At 35.9% G+C, this 18357-nt stretch overlaps 1 protein-coding gene across 1 annotated transcript; it reads right to left on the bottom strand.

Moving 5' to 3' along the window:
• Positions 1-240: 240 nt before the first annotated feature.
• On the bottom strand, positions 241-17190 carry DTHD1 (death domain containing 1). The gene is made up of 10 exons (XM_065837688.2): positions 16815-17190; positions 13750-14551; positions 12926-13250; positions 12116-12295; positions 11000-11244; positions 8663-8827; positions 7379-7668; positions 5790-6034; positions 1123-1180; positions 241-530 (listed from the first exon to the last, which is right to left on the bottom strand). Exons 1-10 carry the CDS (start codon positions 17083-17085, stop codon positions 241-243), a joined length of 2871 nt encoding a protein of 956 aa, XP_065693760.1. The 5' UTR covers positions 17086-17190.
• Between the last annotated feature and the right edge of the window lie 1167 nt (positions 17191-18357).

Raw genomic sequence — 18357 nt, 5'->3', positions numbered from 1 at the left:
AATTCTTAATGTCTACATTTTCAGTATCTCGATTCTCCACAGGATAAATGTTCGCTTTTAGCAAGCAAGGACATCGCTATTATACTTTGCTTTAGTGAAGTAGGTTGCAATGTAACAAGTAAATAAGCAGTCTGATCCCTTACTGGTATATCCCTGTCAGTTATTCTTCCAAAAATATCACAGAACGTTCGCACCTTTCAACAAGAAGAGAAATTGGGCTGTTAGTTGCCAGTGATTCTGTCAAGTGAACACTTTATTTTGCCACTTAAACTGAAGTTCTTCTGAAAGATCACTTCTGCCACTCTTCCGCAAATAGCGAGACAGGAGCTGCTGTTTATTAGCGGACCTTGGAAGGGTCTTTTTCCAGCAGCAAAGCAGCTCATAGATCTGGTGTGTTAAATTATCAGGGCACTTCAGCTTAACAAGCTGAAATACGCTTCGCCGAACAGGTAAGCACAAAGCAAGTAATGATGTATTATCTTCTGCAAGCTCTTCTGCAAGCCAATATAGCAAGTTGTCCCACAGGGCCTCTGAAGGACAAAAAATAGTAAATTAAGAGCATTATTCTTCTGCTATGTAAATCTTTCTTTCTTTTGAAAAGCTTTCTAAACCTGGAGGCTCAGTGGATGAACTCCCCAGCTGAATATGGTTTGTTTTTTATTTTAACGGAAACAACATCAGTTCTTACTTCTAATGCAATTTTTGATAACTGTAGTGTGACATGAAGTTAATTTAGTCAAGAGCAGATACAGCAATGGTCTATAAATTTTGGAACTGCATGGGGAACGCCAGCAATAAAATAAAAGGGTTTGGGTATGTCCTATGACTAATACATCAGTTATCCTGGAGCTTTCCAGTACAGACTGCATCTCCTTATACAGAGAATTGTATGCTGCTCAAGCACCTCAGCACCACATTTTCTTAGAAGAACATTTGCATTTCCTGGTAAATAGATCACTTTTTTTTTTTCTTTTAATATCTTTTAACACATTAACTACTTTGATTCCTGAATATGGCATTTTAAAATGTCAGTTACAGCTGAAACAAGTCTTGGCATTTAAAAAAACTACAAATATAACTCTTATTTATATTGATATTACTATATTATGTATGTGTTCTTACCTGATGAATCAGAAGAAATTCTTTTTGTGCTTCGTGGACGGTTTATCATCTTTTCACGCTATCAAAGAAAATGTGTTGAGGAAAGAGAAATGACTAAAATGAGTAAGGGATGAGGTATAGGATATGGGAGTGGATTGCAGTAAGTCCACATTTGAAATTGGTTCTACCTACATATAGGATTTGTGTCATTGTTGAAAACCAGTTAACACCATCCGCAGGTAAAAAGCAGTATACACCTATTAAAATACTGAAACTAAGTCTGTTTACACCAGATGGATATTTATTGCATCTTATTAAAAAGTTCATAATTTATGCAATTTTACAAATGTTTGATCAGTAGTATTATGTCACGACTGGTGTATAGAAACTGGGTGTACAGAAAATCCATATGGAATCTTCCTTCATACATGAAATGGATTCTAATTTTGAATACTGCATTTACTTTGCTTTGCTCTATGTTCTTACTACAACTGTGTGCATACTGTAGTATATCAAGGAAAATAACAGTTTCTAGGTATGTAGTAGCTGTTCTTCGGTTTATAAATCTGTACCTATAGTTATTCATTTTACACAGTTCGCCTTTTGATTATAAATCACTAAAAATCAGCAGAATTCAAAAGACAAGTTCTTCCTCTGAACACTGGAGAGAAGTAAAAAATACTTCGTCCTTTTCTCCCTATGGCTGAGAAAGAAGAAAGTCTTGTGGCCTTTACTGTTGTTTCCTACTCCATATAGAACAAGAAATGACATATAAGTACTAAGCACAAGAAGAGATTAAGTTCAGCTATTTTTCATTAAATGCTGTAATTTTCCTCCTCTTTTAGTGCTCCTGTGACTTTTGTCACACATTCAGTTGTATTACCTTTCAATTTATGCAAAGCTTTCCCTGTGAGACTTGCTCCAGGTTTATTAACTGAGCTTGTTTTCTCCATTTGTGAATTAAGAGCATGAAACTCTGACTGGATAAATTATTTTATTCTTCCTGCTGGGCATACTGAGCCAGAGCCTTGCTGAGCTTATCTTAAATACTTTCCTAATAGAGACTTTATATAGGTTTCAGTATTTAGCTACATGTATTGAGCTACATATTCAAAAGGTGAATATAACTGTTACCTCTTCACCTGTGGATCAAACATACTTTCATCAGCCACCTTGGCCGGCAGTTTAAGTGTGCACAGGATGCACATTGGACACACTGTGTGGCAGAGCAAAACCATCCTGGGCTGTACTCATCTGTACTCATCTGCAGATCTGTACCTGCCTTGTCTTGCCTCCTTTCACAGCTATTCAGTTACTGGATGTGCACTAGTGAGAAGATAGCATAACGTGGCTGAAAAGCCCTCAAAGGGAATATAAAGCTCTTCCAGAAGGGGGCATTGTTTTTCTTCCAAGACTCAGCTTTCTTTGGCTTTGTTTAATTACGCTTTTATATTTAAACTTATTTTCATTTATTAATGAGAATTTAGCACCTCAAAGGTCTGTATGAGATTTTCAGTGTTATTGTGGATGAACTAAATTACCCATGCATTGACTTTAACCTGAACCACTTTATGCTACTTCATGTTAAAATAATAGTAAAATGATAAGAATTGAAAATGAGTATTGTCTAGAAATAGTGTAATTATATACAATGCATTAGATCTAAAACATTAAATCTGTATTTAAAGATTAAATATCTGTGGTGAAGCGCTAAATTCAACCCATGGTTTAGCTGTGCTGGCATGTGGCCCCACTGTTCTGGCTGACAGCATAAGTAAAATACTCTCAGTGGGCAAAGCAGTTTTCTGCTCTGGGAGACCCTTCAATTAGCTAAGCAATTGCCTTTCTGAAGCAGAGGATCACATGCTATTTTGTTGTTAGACAGTCATTAAACATAAAACGTCAGCAGAATAGTAATTTGATAATGATTGTATCTAGTACAACAAACTCTTTTTGCAAAGCATTCTGATTTCAGCCAGTAACACTGAAGTACTCTGTCAAATGGCCCTCGCAAACATGACCAGACTCTAGTAGCATATCAAACAGGACAGACAGAAAAGGAGAAATTAACCTTTTAAACTCTTTAGCCCAGTTTCACGTAAATATGACTGCTTTGAAATCAGTAGAAATATCAGTGGTGTGCCCACACATACTTGATACCAGAACCTAATCCACTGTATTTAACCTGCATTGAAAATAACAGGTTTGATCAACCCATGTTTTCTAAGGCTGAGGAAATGACAGCTCCATAAATAGTAATTGTTAGCGAAGATCAGCTTACTTCTGTAGAAATGTAGCATGTTTAAACTAATAACTGATGTGAATAGTACTCTGAATATTTTGTACTGTCATCACACTTAACACTTAGTTATTCAAAAGTTTCTGATGAATATGTTAGCATGGATCTGTGTGGGACTTTATTGCTTCCTTTGAGAAAATTAAAGAGAACAGTTTTTGCTCTTAAAATTTCCGTGAGCTGGTTCAATATGATATTCCTATTGAACCTTGGCTGGAAGAAGGTATGAAGAACAAAACAGAGAACGAAATCATAACTTTGTGTTAATGAATGTTACGTACCAATAGACAGTGTTATGGGTGAAACTACCATTTGCCTTGTGTATTTATATACCAATAGTATTTGTTGTATTTATGTATATGTAGTATTTAATTTACTAATTATTCACTAAAGTAAAATAATCAGCTTTTATATTTTTCAAAAAGATGGCAACTAAACTATCTAAATTATTGATGAATATTTCTTCTCTATTAAAAAACATGACTTCAGGTATTACCAATTTTAAATTATTACTCTGGATGGATGGAAGATGGATCAAAAAGTAGGAGGGTTCACCAACTATACCAAAGTATAACATTTTGTGTACAAAGATGACTTGTAACATAAGGGAAGATGTTATTTTGATGCTTTATTCTATAGAGAGGTATTTCGTTCTGTGCAAGGCAGAAAATACAAATCACAATATGCAAATATTTTCAAGCATTTCAGTCACTTTTTTTTCCTAATGAAGATACCGGCTCCTTTGAAATGCTCCTCCAGAAGCAAAAGAAAAATTATTTTTGAGATGCTGCAACACTGATTTTCTGAAGTGATATAATAACGCTGTTTCTCTCAGCAGACTCTTTGTACATCAAACTGTGATTCTCTGCGATTGAACTGATTCAGTTGAAAGTATAGATGTAGAAAAGCTACTCTCAAAAGTTATCACCATTCCTGAGGTTGGACTTAATTTCTGATTTCTAATTTACCAGCAATGATCATATTATACAGTTCCTCTGTTTATTTCCATTTAAATTAGTAGGTTGCCTGGGTCCTACTGTGTGCTTACATATATTATATATTCCTATACATTTATAAAGACTGGCCAGACTTCAAGATCTAAGCCACACTGGGAAAGAAGAAACATGGCCTTAAATCTAGTAGGAGAAAAGGGGTAGTCAGAAGTATTTGTTTTGAAAAGTCTAAATAATACATTTAATGACTACTGTGTATAGCAGTAGACCATATATGCCAACCCAAATCTAAGATACTTGGTAATTATCTTTGTGATTTAGCACAAGTGGCATTTAGTCCTTTAAATTTTATTCTTATTATGCAGTAAGATTAAATAAAAATAATCAATGGGATGGAAGCTAGGCAGGTGGGTGGAAGAAAAGTGATGCTAAGGATGTAGCACAGATTGTTTTGGGTTTTTTTTTGTGGGTTTTGTTTGTTTGTTTTATTTTGCTTTTTAATTATCTCGCTTGACGTCAAGAGTTTGCATTTCACACTCTGTGAACACTGCCCATAGAATGCTAGCCCTGTGAAAAAGCCGAGTGCTTGAAAGCATGTGATTCTCTGAAAAAAACTTACCTTTTATACGGAGGTAGTCACTAAAAGATCTGTCTTTAAAATCTTCTGCACTTAACTGTTCTTAATTCTTAATTTTTACTTGGCAGAGTGGAGATGAGAGAGAAATCAAGAGCTATGCTTATGAAACAAAAGATGTATAGGCAGGTGATAGCTTAAGGAAAAGTGAAGTTAACCAAATTAAAAAAAAAAAAGATGCTACTGCTTGTCACCAGACATTTAGACCAAGTGTTACTGTACGTATTTTGATATTAAAATGTATGCAAATTTGATAACAGTAGTCTAGCAGCAATATTTTGTACAATATAGGGTGCTCATGCCTAAGCTCCTTGAAAAGATTATGACGAGATTTCATCGCAGGAATACTAATTTACGTCAAAATAGTTTTCACTAGAGATGGAGACAATTTGCCACGTGGCTATATTGGAGACACTTATCAGGCATTACAGGAGAAAGCGTTTACATGAACCATTTAATGGTCCTGCTCTTTGCAGTTCCCAAAACAAAGATACAAGATGTATATAACTAAAACTTCAGTAATAATTTATTAGGGCCATACCATCTGGGGAGAGCAAATGTGTGAAAAACTTCTGCTAAACTTACTTTTTTTTTTTTTTTTTCCCCATGCTTGGGTGAGGGTCCCTCTCACCTGGTGAGAGAAATCATGAGGGTTTCTGTACATTGCTGATGGACCAGAACTGCTCCATCAGTGAGTCCTGTATGTATCTGTATAGCAAAAATCATACCAATATCCTTTTGCCTAGTAAGCATGTGGTAAGGGAAGAAGAGAAAAATCTCTAACACTATCAAATGAGAAACCCACCTTTGGTAATGTTAGTGCTAATTTACACAGTGGAGACTGGTGTTGATATTCACCACATAGCAAGGGTTGTTCCCATTTCTTGGTTATCGTATCTCTGGTAATTTTATAAAATACTGCTGTTCCTTTGTAATGAGGTGAGCTGTGGTTACCGTATTCATCCACTTCTTTAATTTGAAGTTCCAGCCTAGGTCTTCTTTGTGAATGAAAAATCAGCCTGTAGACTTTTGCAAAATCTTTTCCGTTCTCTGCAGTTCATACAAAAAACAAACAACAAATACCACCACATACACAAAAGCAAATAACAAAAAATTATACCGTATTTAAACGTGTAACATCTAAAATAATTTGTTAGGGTGAGTCAAACACAGCTAATCACATAACATTCAGTTGTTCTTTATCATCACTATTACTTTATATTGAATATCTGGGGTTCAAACATTTCTGCCAGGCTGCTTCAGTAATTGAAATGTCTTCATACTTAGCTGTCTTAGCCTCTGAATTGTTGGCATAAAGAACAAGTGGTGGAGGCTGTGCTACAAGTTGAAAAGCAAGGAGTGGGGGATAGAAGGTGATAAAGTACATAACACAGAGAGAAATAAAAATAAAATGGTGTTGTGAATGGAATTAGAAGTGCATACTTTGTGGTTATTTATGATGGATGTCTATCTGTAACAAAATGAATGGGGGCAGAGAAGTAGGTGTGTTTTTAGGATTTGTAGTTCTGTTTTAATTGATACATCTATAACACTACTCTTTACATAGATAAGCAGGCATTCCTTGGGGGCTGGAGGCTTCTCTTTTTGAAGAATAATCCTTTCTTTAGATTAAACAGAGTTTTCAATGGGAGAGTTTAGGTATAAAATGTTCAGAGGGCCCAATATATATTGATTCTTTCCAAAACTGATGGAAAACACTGTACATAATTTTGTGTCAATTTTTTTCTGAGGCTTCTTACCTGTCTTTAAGCAAATCTCTGAATAGTGGCAGCCACTGCATGGAATTTCTGAGGCTGCTAATAGAAATGGTCTAACGGCTCTCATCACCTCAGTTCATAGTGCAACTCACAAAACCCAATATTTTGCCCTGGATTGCAGCATTTAATCTTACTTTAAGTGAATTTCAACTGGTAAAATAGCGGACTGTTTCTGTTTTGTTTGGAATGTGTTTAATGCCTATCAAATGTCCTGTTTAATTCCTATCAAACCTTCTTTATATCAAAACCCCATTGATGGAATCCTGTCCTTTTGAAATATAAGATGAAATACCAGCAGTTTCTGAGGGAACAGGTTGCACAGAATGGCAGAGGTTGGAAGAGATCTCTGAAGATCAGCTTGTCCAACCTGCATGGTCAAGTAAGGTCATCTAGAGCAGGTTGCTCGGGATATTTTTCATGTAATACATTTTATTTTTCAGTTAGAGCTGTTTCCCATGTAGTTCCATGCACCTATCATTTACAAGAAATAAAACACTGAAATAACTAAATGTGCTGTGACTGACCACAATCTACTAATGCTCGTATATGATATTTCTGAACAGCTGAGGTGATTGATAATGTTCATCCAGATGCATGTATTAATTAATTACCTTACCTGAAGCAAAAATATTGCCTCTAAATCTAAAATGAATCTGCTCTCCTTCTCTTAATGCGAACTGCTGTGTAGGTTCTGGGGGTCCAAAGTAACCCTCCTCATGGAGATTTTGAAGTTCCCAGGTCAATTCTTTGGATGCAGATAGCAAAACTACTATTTTATATGGGTTTTCTCTTTTCCGATACAGTATCACATTAGCCATTGTGCTATAAACAGCTTCTTCTAGAGCCTGAGCAAAGAGGAGAAGATACGTGTCCTCCAGGAGGAACGAAAGGCGAATAACAACAAAGCTGTATTCAGAAAAAAAAAGTCAAGAAAATGAATATATCTGTCTTAAATAATTTTATCAACTGCTAACAATTTATTATGCAAAATAATATAAGGCACTCCCGTCCCTGCACAGGACAACCCCACAGTTCACACTAGGGTCTGAGGGTGTTGTCCAGTCTTTTCTTGAACACTGTCAGGCTTGGGGCTGTGACACCTCCCTGGGGAGCCTGTTCCAGTGCTCCACCACCCTCTGGGTGAAGAACCTTTTCCTAATGTCCAACCTAAACCTCCCCTGGCACATCTTCCTGCCATTCCCTTGGGTTCTGTCATTGGTCACTAAAGAGAAGAGTTCAGCACCTGCCCTTCCTCCTTCCCTTGTGAGGAAGCTGTAGACCACGATGAGGTCTCCCCTCAGTCTCCTCCAGGCTGAAAAAAAACTAGTGACTTTAGCTGCTTGTCATACGGCTCCCTCTCCAAACCCTTCACCAACTTTGCAGCCCTCTTCTGGACACTCTTCAGTAGCTTTATATCTTTTTTTATACTGTGGCACCCAGAACTATACATAGTGCTCCAGGTGAGGCCAGATCCAGCCTGGCCTTGACCCTTTCCAGGATGGGGCATCTACCACCTCTCATACAAATTTTAGATGAAAATAAGATAATATTTCCTAATGAGAAATTGAAAAAAAAAAAAAAATATGGTTTTGCAGTACTAAATCCCACCTAACTTCCATTTTCAAATAAAGATTAATATTTGCATTTCCTGTTCCAAGTTTTGTATATATTACACTGTGTACAGTCTATAGATGAAAAAATATTTTTAAAAAATCATATTTTCTCTAATTATGAATTACAAACCTAAATGATCTTATACTTTGAAGTGGAATAAAGAGATGCTGGCAAGTTAACAATGAATAGTGGATGATTTCTTAACTTACTAATTTCCATTGATCCATATATTTGGAAGTAAATACTTTAGTACATAAAAAAAATTCTTAAATGATTAATACATTACCTTTCTAAATGCTCATTTAGTTCAAATGATACAAGCCCATTCCGTGCATTCTGGATAATAACATCATCAAACACCTTCCACCCCTCTTCTTTGTTTCTCTGACCTAATAATTTCAAAGCATCACTGATATTCTCCCCGTATTTTCTCACAGAAGCACTCACAGCCCTGGAAAGCCAAGGAATCATAGGAAAACATGTAATGAAAAATATATCCCATAGAAAGAGTATGCTTGCATTTGTAGCTTTGCTTTGCCTTCTGCTTTGCTTGATGACTACATGTGCATCCGCATCTGGAACTATACTCCAGACTATGAAGTGATATAATTGTTAAGAGATTTTAAAAAAAATTCTCCAGAAAACATTTAAAAAAAGGAAAAAGAACAATTTCTATCTAAATTAATCTAGTTTGATCTGTCATTCAATATCACACACAGTGATTATTATGGATTGGTTTTAAGTCATTAACCAAGATTTAGATTCTCTACAATTAGATATCTAGGCAAAACAGACAAACTAGCAGACACCTTTTCATCCAGAAGCAAATATTGCTCAATAACCACAAAGGAATTTAGAAAATAAGACAAGACTGCTACCCATTATCTGTTTCAACAAAGAAAATAGAAGTAGTTTCTCTTCAAATCAGGTGATTACATCACACTCATAATCAAGCAACTGTGACATGGCATGCTCTGGTGAATTTATCCTAATAAATGAAACATGAGGGTTTTGGTTGGTAGGTTGGGGTTTGCTTGTTTGTTTGGGGTTTTTGTTGAGTTTGTTTGTTTTTGTTTGTTGTTGTTTTGTTTTTGTTTTGTTTTGAGAAAAGGCAATAACTTTGGCACACACCTCTGCTCGACTGTTTTTTAGAACTGGATGTGAATCACCCATTCACCTCAAAAGCGCACCCTGTAAACAATCCAAAAAACAAAACACACCAGACAGGGCAGCCTAAGCATTTCTCAAGCATACAGCCTCAGCTTACATGCAAATAAAGGAAAAGGTTGGCATTGTTTCCTAAGGAATTTGTACAGAAATAAGTAATCAAGCCAGGGTCTTTTGGTGGATGTGTTTTGACTGAGAATCTAAAGTGACATTTAGACTGGTATTAAGAACACAGATGCCACGAGAGTACTGCCATACAATTAAATGCTTCTGGCACAGGAAATGAAATTTGAATCTCCTATAAACTTGTATGGGCACTGTTCTCTGTTCTCATCACTGTTTGTGACAAAGGTGGATTTATAGTCTGAGAGAGCAGTGTGAATGTAAGCTCTTTAAAACATTATTTGAGTTTTTCAGAAATTTAAAGTTAGAATATTGTCTGACTTCCTCATCTGTATCTTGTTTTTTTTTTTTTCAAGTTAATAATACTCTTGGCAAGTAGATGAATTTTGAAAAAGCCAATGTTTAGCACAGTAGAAATAAGCTAACTCTTTCATGATCTAAAGTAGAAGTACTTCAAAGCTGACCTTGCCCCAAGCTAGTCCCTACCAAGAAATCTCAGTAAGCCTTTCTGAACCTGGAGTTAGCCATGGTAACAGAATGATGACAACAATCAAATGATAAGTTCAGATTGATTTTTCTTCCTACATGAGATGGTAAGGACACCATTTATTATGCTGTCAAAACAGATGAGGTCAGCTTTGACCATTTTTTCCACCAAAAAGTTTTACCACTGTCCTAATGTTCACGATGGATAAATTTTAATGCACTGCCAGTTAACAGCTGAAATGTAGAGATTTTTTCAGGTGTCCTTATTTTTAATGCGTTTTAAGACATTCCAAAAGGTCTAAATTTGAGAGATTTTGTAGTGAGTGCTCTAGAAAAATCTGGGCCTTTACCTAATGCAGCAGTTACCACAAAACTGACCTACTCCAAATCATTGTGTCAGAAATTTTGACTCAGGTAGCTGTTGGAATGTGTAGAGATCAGAAAATTCAAAGGCCAGGATAGCCAAACCACTGACTGGTAAAATAATTATCACAGCAGCTTTGAGATGTGGTTATTCTCTATGTTCAATGTTTGGCTTTGGTGAAAATGGCTGAACATTTCTTGCTGAAAAAAACTAATACATTTTTCATCCTGACTCCTGCTAGAAATACAGTGATCATCATATTTAAAGATTATACACCAAATGTTATGTGAATTTTCCTGGTGAAGCTATAACGTAAGAATTGTAGGGATTTGCTCTAATGTTTCTAACAATGTTTCTAAGTATAGCAGACTGTATTAAAGAACTAAGACATTTTTAATTCAAAAAAATATTCATCAGCAACTGTCAAAATGAATTCATTTCAATGTTCTGAAAATGCTGAATTAGTAGCAAAGTTGTTCTTACCAAGAATGGTATGCCGTAGCAACCCTCTTTACTGTAGCACCAATGGCTCTCGTATGTTCTGTCTCATCTCCTTGCCTTTTTTTTTCTGGGTTTGGAGGACAGGGTAGAGTAATAGTGACAGAGTTGTTAAATGGTTGGGCTGAAGGATGCTGGACATAAACCAGTGCACTGGTAGATACCACTGAGTGGTACATATCATGTCTTGCTTTCAGTGTCGAAACCAATGACGGTTCAATTGGCTGAACCTAAATATGGAAAGCAGTTGTACAATTAATTTACAAATGAATAAACCTTCTCTTAGATGCCTGTGTTTTTTGTTTGTTTTGTTGTCTTTTTTTTTTTTTTTTTTTTTTAATACATCTATTTATCTTTTGGAATCAGATTAGACTGTTACAGAGGTTTTAGGCTCTTCTCTGTAATCCAGGAATAACCCTACCAATGTGTCGGCACTTTATACAATGGACAATCAACTGCTTAAATGTCATTAAAAAAATCAAACCTTTACTTACTAAAATATTGTGATTGTTTTGTTCTTGCTTTGTTCCTGAGCTACCTGAGAGTTTGATATTTTTCTAAGGTTTTTCAAATCTGTTTTGCTTGGGAGCTTTTTTTTTCACTGTTAATTTTACCTTTTCTGCACCTCAGAATCAGTGTTTTTATAAAGGAAGGGAGAAACACATCATAACTGAAGCAAATTTTTGAGATTATTCTCACCCTGAAACTAAAAGATTACAAAACGTTCTGTTGCACTGCCTGGTACAAATGATGGAGGTCAGGAGAGAAAAATTGTTCCATTAACTTAAAGACTGGGTAAAACAGTTGAAGTTTGGAGTTGATGCTTATGTCACTATTGAAAACAACTGAATTTTCTTATGTTTAAAAAAAACAAAGTTAGATGGTTCTTCCTTTTGGCTAGACATATCGTTACCTACTGATGACACTGTGGTTTTAGCAAAGTTGACAGCAAACCACTCGCTGGGTATACAGGATGTGGAGCTGCAACCACTTTTCACTTCTAAGAGTGGAACAGGTTGCCCTTTAACATTATTGGCACCCTTGCTTCAGAATTGATCAGATAACAACTTCTGGAACAAGTATTGAGTATTTCAAGCTCACCTTTAACTGCATAGGTGCTGGAGAATTGAATGTTCCTGGATGGTAACAGAAAGAGATTCTAGAATCCATGCTCAGCTTTTGTGAGAGCCCTACTTTTGGAACAGTAAATGTTTCTTTTTTTAAGCATGATAACACAGAAAAAACACCCAGCTGATAAACTTTCACTTCGGCAAACGTCTCCTGCACAAAGAGAATGTGGGGTTAGAGTACATTGGAAGGAAAAGAAATTGAGTTCCACAGTGGATTAGCAGTTTGAGAAGGCAACATTATTTCTAGAGCAAGGTGTGAAATTAAAATAAATTGACTGTTATTGCCACTTGGATGCCCAGTTATCTGGTGATCTCTAGTCATCATGTGATGTCATTAACATTTCAGTGTTAGATTGGGGTGAAATGAAATGAGCTCATAAACTGGGTGATGAATCTGGATCAACGCAATTCTTCTGCAGTTAAAAAAACCCCAAACATCCTGTGTTTCTTTGAGGTGGAGTCTGGACTGTTACACACAGAATTGTGTTACTTCTCTGTGATCTGAAAGCAAAATAATCCCCCTTATGTTTTTACTTTTCTCAAATAACGCAATTTGCAAAAATCATGAACCATTACACAGTCATAATCATTGTGGGATCAATCACTTGCCTGGGTTTTAAATAGAATTATTTCCTGAGAAAGTAGGAAGAAAAGTTCAATTTAACCCCACATAGTGAGCAATGCGGCTTAATAATGAAAACTTTACTTGTATAGCTCCACAGAGGATTAACTGAGAACCTGGAATGATGTTTTTACAATGCTCAAATAAGAGGTTACCCACCTTATGGTTTCCTTGGTATCCCTCCAAAGAAATAGGAGTTAAGTAGTTTGATTGAAAGTTCACATCAGTCACCTTCACCATAATCTCCCGATAATTTCCTCTGAAGTGTGAAGTGAATGGAATTGCAATGTTGATAGGGAAAGGGATTGTTGTCTCATAATCAGAGCATTCAATACTGATGACATTGCTGACCAGTTCCTCAGAATCATCCACCAACAAGGAACTAGTGTCGTTGACTATCTTACACTTCAGATTCTCCAAAGCACTTGCAGGGGCTTTAATAAAACAAGCTGCTTCATTCTTACCACGGTCTTCCACTAGAAGTCTGGAGAAAAAAAACATAACATGTAACTCTTTGTGTTTTGGGTGGGGTGATGTCTTGTATTTTTAATTAAATACTATGCTATAATAATTTGCTGCATTGTAGCATAAGCAGATAATTCATAAAAATATATGTTTATGAGTAGAAGGGAAAATAAGGAATGTTTAGCTTGCTTCAGAACAGTTTACAAATTATTATAAAACTGACTTATTGGTGTCGTTTCCTACTGATTTCCAACAATTTGAGAATTGACTGTCCATGACTCAGATCCTCTCTGGCATTAAAAAAAAAAAAAGTGCAATCAAATAGAAATTTACAGTTTACTTTAGACCAAATGGAAGATCTTTGTTGCACATGCTTAAGTTGTAAACTGCTATTATGTTAATGCCCAGCAGCTGTTCAATAGATGCATATTGAGTTTCTAGGCCCACAGATGTTTATTTGTATGCTAATAAGTGATAATTATGTAAGTCTGTTCCTATAAAGATGAATACGTGCTTACTCTTCGTTCCTCCAGTGCCCAGATTTTTGAACTTCTGAATCATTCATAGAAGGATACACAGGAGTAAGATCATATCTTTGTGCTGCAGATGTGAAGGTAAGTAGATCCTTCCTACAAGTCTCATGTGTTTCCATTTTACTGTCTTCCATTGTTCTTCCATGTTCTTCACTTTCTACCACTTTTGAAAATTCTTCGACTACTGCCTTCTTTACCTGTTCAAAGTGATTTGTGACAGTTCTGTTGTAAATATCTTTCAATGTCCCAGATAGAACACCTTTGCCACTGCTTGTAAAACCACTTTGAAAAGCCTGTTCTGGAGACTTTTCAGTAACAGAGCTACTTCCTTGAGGTTTATCTTTTCTGTTGCAATCTTTTTTCTCTGTAACAGGGTTTGTTAGTAGTCTGTGCTCACCATTTTCCTTTTTCATTAGAGATTCCCTCCTAAGGTCCTGTTCTTGAGCAGATACACCTTCAACTAACGATGAAACAATGACTTTTTCTTCAGTTTCAGTTTCTGTTGGCTGGAATTGATTAACATTCTGGCTTTCCACCTTGTTCAGGGAAGGAGTTCTTAGGGGTTGCTGGCAGGGACTGGAAGATCCGTGCACAGACTCTGTTGCTTCTCCTTCTGGATAACACACATCTGTTTCTCTGGAAGCATTTTGAGCAGTCTGGATCAGAGACTCATCATCTTGTCTGCAACTAGCAACATAAAGTTTATTTTCTGCTTCTTGAAGGTGTGAGACTGTATTTATCAAATAATTCTTCACTTTCTGCAGACAATCTATAATTGCATTGTACTCTGAGGAAAAAAAATAGTAATGAACCAAATTTTGCTACGAAAAGAAAGCCAAAATTGTGAAGACTTATACACATGCTGAATGAATTCCACCTAATTCCATAGTGCCATACAATACATGATGAACAACGTATTTTGTGGCTTCCATTTCATATTTTTACATTTATCTCCAATCAATTTAAGTGAATTTCTGAAGAATTTACTATGGACAAGTACATTTGCGTATTTTTTCAAGTACAACTGTATATTCGTTGAAGTACTACTCTGGTAACTCTAATGAACACCTTTCTAGTGATCAGTCACTAGCTAAATTCTGACTATCTAAAACATGGAATTCGCAAATAATAGCTAAATCAATTTGAGACGAGGTTTACAACTAAACGTTAATTATATAGATATTTCCTGAAATTGAATCCTGCAAGACTCTGGTACATGAGTCTCTAACAAAGCTGTTATACATGGGCTCAATATTAAACACGCTTAGCAGCTTTGACTTTTTATGATGGAGAATAGAGGATAACACAAAACCACCAGCATGTGTTCAATACTGAAGTTCAGCAGTTTGTAACATCCAGTTGTAGGAATGATGAAGGTTGCTCTTGCATATAACTAAAAACACTTGGTGAAGAAGGAAGCAGAAAAAGCACACAATCACTATATGACATCCATGAAAGATTTTATTTTTAGCCTATTAATTTCTGATCCCTCACTTTTCTTAACACTTTTTCTTAGAAATCCTTCTAGATGTTCTCTTAAGGATTTCAGATAGATTACTTCCAGCTCTCCCCTCACCTTATGCTGTCAGTCTCTGTAACAGGAACTGTGTCTTTGGTAGTTATGCATATTGCAAACCTCTTGGAAAATTTTTTGCTTATTTCTGTTCACTGCATGAGATCCCGGAAAGCTTTGTTTTTCAGGCTAAATCCAGTCAAAGTCGATACAAATAAGAATATTGTACAGAATGAAACACAGTATGGTGTGCTCTCCACTTATAATAGATAGAGACACACAAGGGAAGGAAAATAGAAAGGACTGATTCAAGTTTTATGGGAAATCACGGGCTTACATTTACTTTTTTTCAATAACATTATATAGGGTAAATCAATAACTCAAGTTTTTCAACTTGGAAAATAGTTTTATTGGGTAGGAATGTCATCACACACCAATGTGTGATGTTATATGATCTCTAAGGTACTGCTGTTCTTATACACCTACTTTTACAATAGCAAAGAAGAACTTCTAAATAGTTTATCAGGACTGACAAACAAAACAAAAGGGTTAGAAATCACATAGCTTCTTTTGCATGAGGGGTTTTTAAAGACCACTTCCCAGTCTCACTGAAAGTTAAAAGTGCCAAAATTAACCTGTTTCCTCCCTGGATTTTGCATTCTTTAAACAGAACAAAACTAAAAACAACCCAAAAACAACCCAAACACATCATATAGCTCTTAAACTTCCCTAAAATCAAATTTGAAGATAACAGGGTCATTCAAAACAATGGTGTTCTATGCTGTGAATGTGACTTTTCTAATACTGCAAGTGCTTAAAGCCAAACAAAGACATGGCCTTGTAACTCTACACTACCCTACGGTGTTGCATGAAAATACATTTTTTGCATTCTGTTACAAGGTTAACCTTGAAATATGCCTTCTTTTGTGTTACTTCCTGCCACCATCCTTTTCTAACACTTTGCTTTCTGTGCTTTTTTGATGCTTGACAACACAACAAGGGGAAAATATGGTGGTTTGTTTTTTTGCCTTCATTTCTCACTATCCAGATCTGTTTCAATCATCAGTAAATTAAATTATTTTTTTCCTCTAAGTCAAGTCCATTTTGCCCATGATGGTAAGGGATTTCCCTGTCTTTATATTGACCCAGGACCTTTTCCATCTTATTTTCTCCCCCTGCCCTGTTGACGAGGGGGAGTAGGTTGCTGGGTGGGCATCTGGTATCTGGCCAAGATAAACCCCCTGAAGTATAATATACACAAAACTTTGAAACAATTCTTCTTATTTAATTTCATTTATATGTATATTTCTCTCACATAATGAGAATTATGAGTGTCATGTTGAATCTTATGTAATGGACTCAAAAATAGTGTGATATAACAGTTGAAATATGAATTAATTTGGTCTAATGAAAGACTGAACACTGAAATACTAACAAATTGAAAGTCAGGTTTCCCAGCATCATCACACAGCACAACTTAGCTTAACATCCAATACACCCAGTTCACTCTGTCTACAGCTAAGTCCTCCATACTTGCCTGGACTTGCGGTCAGTTCCTTGTGTTTATCATGGAGAGTACTCAGCAAGTGGCAGGTGTCTTGAATGCTTTCCATAACGTTCTTCAGCTGCTGTCTGAGAGATCCGCTCAGCTCTTTTGTTAAAGAGCTCAGTCTAAGTACATAGTCCGCTATACCTTCATTACCCAGATCACTTTTCAGAAGTGCATCTCTCACTAGCAAGTTCAGGTGCCGGATTTTTTCCAGGAGTTGGCCTGATTTGCTCGCAGGTGTAATCTGACCTTCAGCCATTTCTATTTCATGTTCAGAATATATTGCTACAATTCTTTTCTTCTGCTCAAACACTTCCACAAGGTGTTGTCCTGGTTTTAGACTACTACACTATTTAGTGTTTGTAGCCTAAACAGCATTTAAAATGTTCTGTATTCCACACACACTGACAAATCAAACTCTAGATCAGAAACTCTGAGTTGATGTTGACTATTAAAAAGTTACTAGGTGACAGAGAGGCGTGGCTGTCCTGTAACTACGTGCAAGGATTGCTAAGGAAGGCCAATGTAACTATGAACCTTTAGGGAACATTATGTGACTAAGTTATGTAGCAGTGACTTAAATTTCAGGAGCTCTGAGCAATTTCTCACTGCAATTGCTGTAAATGATCAGTACCCATGAAATCAATCTTAGTTGTGAATTCATATCTTACAGTCACCAACAACAAGGAAGAGTTTTCATTGCAGGCTAACATTAAATGCAGTAAGTCATTTGACACCATTTTGTGACAACTGTATTTCTTTTGTTGTTCAGAGACATCAAATAGGTGGGACGGGTCCAAGCTACTGTGCAGTATGGATGATGTATTTGAATTATACGTAGGTTTCAGCAGTAAAAGAATGTACAAATCTGATTTCGTGATTAGTAAAAATATTTATTAGTAATAAACATGTAAAGAAACTTGCAATGATTTCTGGGGTGTGTTTATATAACAGAGGAAGAAAGGTAAAGAAAAAGCAGTAACAGCTAAAAGTTCGAATAACTAATGGATGAAAACAAGTGGGGAACAGCACTGACATTCACTTAGTGATGCTGGTTCACATCGTGCTGTGCCAGGGGAGAGTTCTGTACTGGGCTAAAGCAGAAGTATCTCATATATCAAAATATTTTATAGTTTAAGAAATGTACTACACAAATTGTTGGTACAGTGGCTTTCCTACTAAATATTCCTTTTTATGACCCATGATAAATGTAATTAATGCAGTTTTAAATAGCAATTAAAATGGGACTGTGATGTAAAAGCTCATTGAAAATTCCATCTAAGCATTGCAAAAACTAATAAAGTAATGTCAGCAGAGTGCTTTGAAGATGTAAAGCACTGTATAAATGTTAAAATAACAATGAAAGATATAAAGTGTCTTTAATCAAATGTATGAGCAGAAGCCAGTTGTAATTATTAAATTCAAAAGGAAAGTTCCTTTTGACTCATTATAGTTTGCTTCATCACACTGAAAGTGTACTGCATAGCTAACACAAAGATATGTGAATCATTAACCTATTTGCTGTTTCTGA

Source organism: Patagioenas fasciata, chromosome 4 (genome assembly GCF_037038585.1).
Source record: "Patagioenas fasciata isolate bPatFas1 chromosome 4, bPatFas1.hap1, whole genome shotgun sequence".
Lineage (NCBI taxonomy): Eukaryota > Metazoa > Chordata > Aves > Columbiformes > Columbidae > Patagioenas > Patagioenas fasciata.
This window is presented reverse-complemented; position numbering and strand designations above follow the sequence as displayed.

Excerpts from the sequence above, each read along its gene's own strand:
- DTHD1 (XM_065837688.2), bottom strand. The coding sequence starts at position 17,085 with ATGGCTGAAGGTCAGATTACACCTGCGAGCAAATCAGGCCAACTCCTG. Across the intron at positions 11,245-12,115 it reads CAGCACCTATGCAGTTAAAG|GTTCAGCCAATTGAACCGTC; the intron begins GTGAGCTTGAAA and ends TTCCATATTTAG. Across the intron at positions 1,181-5,789 it reads TAGCACTAACATTACCAAAG|CGTGAAAAGATGATAAACCG; the intron begins GTGGGTTTCTCA and ends TTTCTTTGATAG.